Below are 2,349 nucleotides of genomic sequence, written 5' to 3'. Positions count from 1 at the left end.
TCACAGTGATGTCAGGGTGGGTATTCAGCGTGCTCTGAATTACTACCGTTATGGTGTAACCTTACAACTTGAAGATGCATCACACTTTATTTTCATTGGCAGATTAGTGCATACTACGTAAAACTGTTATTTTTTGAATTTGCAGGTTGCAAATATAGTTTTTTATTTATTTAACATAAACGAAAAGAGCTGTTATTTTACTGAACTGTTTCCATGCTGGTGATGCTTGTCAGTCGCCACGTCAGCGAAACATGTATAGCATCAGAATATCAGATGGAGAAGAGCTAGCCACGGCAGTGTATCTTATCCGAACTGGCAGGCACTCCCTAACCAGGGGGCGCCACGTCGGTGGCAAGGATCCGAAACCTATCCTCGAGCGGCCGCCGCTCGCCACGCGATTCCCCGTGTGGCCCCCGCTCCACAAGATTTAAGAAAGGAACTCGTTGAGCATTGCACCTGAGCAATCGCAGCATCCACAGCGCAGAAATCCGCAGCCATGGCTTCCCAGCTCTCCGCCATGACCTCCGTGCCGCAGTTCCACGGCCTCAGGACCTACTCCTCGCCCAGGTCCATGGCGACGCTGCCGTCCTTGAGGAGGAGGAGGTCCCAGGGCATCCGCTGCGACTACATCGGCTCCTCCACCAACCTCGTAAGATCACACTCATACTAGAGGGGGTACATGCGAATGAGTCGGTCATCGATTGGTTGGTTGCTTGACATAATAACTAATACTATATGCGGATGCAGATCATGGTGACGACGACGACCCTGATGCTCTTCGCCGGGCGGTTCGGGCTGGCGCCGTCGGCGAACAGGAAGGCGACGGCGGGGCTCAAGCTGGAGGCGCGCGAGTCCGGGCTGCAGACGGGCGACCCGGCCGGTTTCACGCTCGCCGACACGCTCGCATGCGGCGCCGTTGGCCACATCATGGGCGTCGGCATCGTGCTCGGCCTCAAGAACACCGGCGTCCTCGACCAGATCATCGGCTAGAATAACCCTTCCTTTTCCCTCCATAGCTGTTCTGCATCCATCGGGCGCTCCATCTAGTGGATCAACTAATGCTCCCTTCGTAATTTGATCATGTGAATGTATGTGTATGCATCTTTGTTTCAGCGGGACGTACCGCCGCGCCGGTGTGGCAACTGCTTCATCCCATGCGTTTTTTCACCATCTATAGTAGACTATTACTCCCTCTGTAAATTAACATAAAAACATTTAAATCATTAAAATAGCGATCTAAACATTTTATATTAATTTACAGAGGGAGTATCTTCTAGATGGTGAAGATCCGCTCGTGCTATTGAAAAAGCAACACATAGTCCGATAACTAAATTAGTAACAAACTAACAATAAGAGCATTCTCAAAAAAACAAGCAAACAAACAAAAAAAATAAGACCGCAAAACAACCCCGTGTCGCCACCTAAATTTCACGGTGGGCTGGACATCCTTAATACTTTCATTATGAACAAGTGGTGGTGGAGAATCCTAACTTCGGGTCCTGGCTCTATGTGATGCTCCCTTTTCAAAGGTATTTTTTTCTTAATTACTGTCCTTTATTGCCTCTTTCTTGGGTGGGTCCTGTAAGATTGAATCGACGAAGCCTTCCTACTCCTAGAGGGAGCCGTGTAATGTTTATTTATATTGAGACGAGAAGCCCTCGTCGTAGCTATTTATATTGAGACGAGAAGCCCTCGTCGTGGCTTAGAAGAAAGAATCGACCGATCTCCTGATCGGATCGTTACAAGGAGTCCTGTTAGGAAACATGAACGGGAGGAGGTTGAGATTACAATGAGAGTCCAATATCAATACGTTTAACACCCTTCCTTAATCTCAACTATCCTACATTAAGATTTTTCTTAAACTTCCCGAATGGCTTGAATGGTAAGGCTTTAGTAAAACCATCTGCTACCTGATCTCTTGAAGGAATGAACCGTATATTCAACTTCTTTTCTGCAACTCTTTCACGCACAAAATGAAAGTCAACCTCAATGTGTTTCCTGGGCATATCCCGGGCCGGGCCGGGCTTTACAAAGCCCGAAGTGGAAATCTCAAGCCCGAGCCCGGCCAAAAAAACGTAAAATCAGGCCCGAGCCCGGCCCGAATGGGCATAAAAGGTGAATTTCGGGTCGGGGCGGCCCCCCGTGTATATCACCTATTTTGCAAGCCCGAGCCCGGCCTGAACTGCTTTCCGGGCCCGATTTTCAAGCCCGAGACCGACCCGGCCCGACCCGAGGTTTTCGGGCCGGGCTGCCCATGCCCAAATGTAGGTTCTACCATCAAACACTGGATTAGCAAAAAGATAAGTTGCTCCCAAGTTATCACACCATAGACAAGATATACAGTGTTGC

At 49.0% G+C, this 2,349-nt stretch overlaps 1 protein-coding gene across 1 annotated transcript; it reads left to right on the top strand.

Annotated features, from left to right (window-relative positions):
• Positions 1 to 436: 436 nt before the first annotated feature.
• On the top strand, positions 437 to 1,150 carry LOC123426271 (photosystem I reaction center subunit psaK, chloroplastic). Its single transcript, XM_045110071.1, has 2 exons — positions 437 to 649; positions 748 to 1,150. The coding sequence occupies exons 1-2, from the start codon at positions 497 to 499 to the stop codon at positions 988 to 990; spliced, it is 396 nt and encodes a 131-aa protein (XP_044966006.1). The 5' UTR covers positions 437 to 496; the 3' UTR covers positions 991 to 1,150.
• The last annotated feature ends 1,199 nt before the right edge of the window (positions 1,151 to 2,349 follow it).

The sequence above is a fragment of the Hordeum vulgare genome, chromosome 2H (genome assembly GCF_904849725.1).
Source record: "Hordeum vulgare subsp. vulgare chromosome 2H, MorexV3_pseudomolecules_assembly, whole genome shotgun sequence".
Lineage (NCBI taxonomy): Eukaryota > Viridiplantae > Streptophyta > Magnoliopsida > Poales > Poaceae > Hordeum > Hordeum vulgare.
Note: the sequence above shows the minus strand (reverse complement) of the source record. Positions and strands in the feature narration are given on the sequence as shown.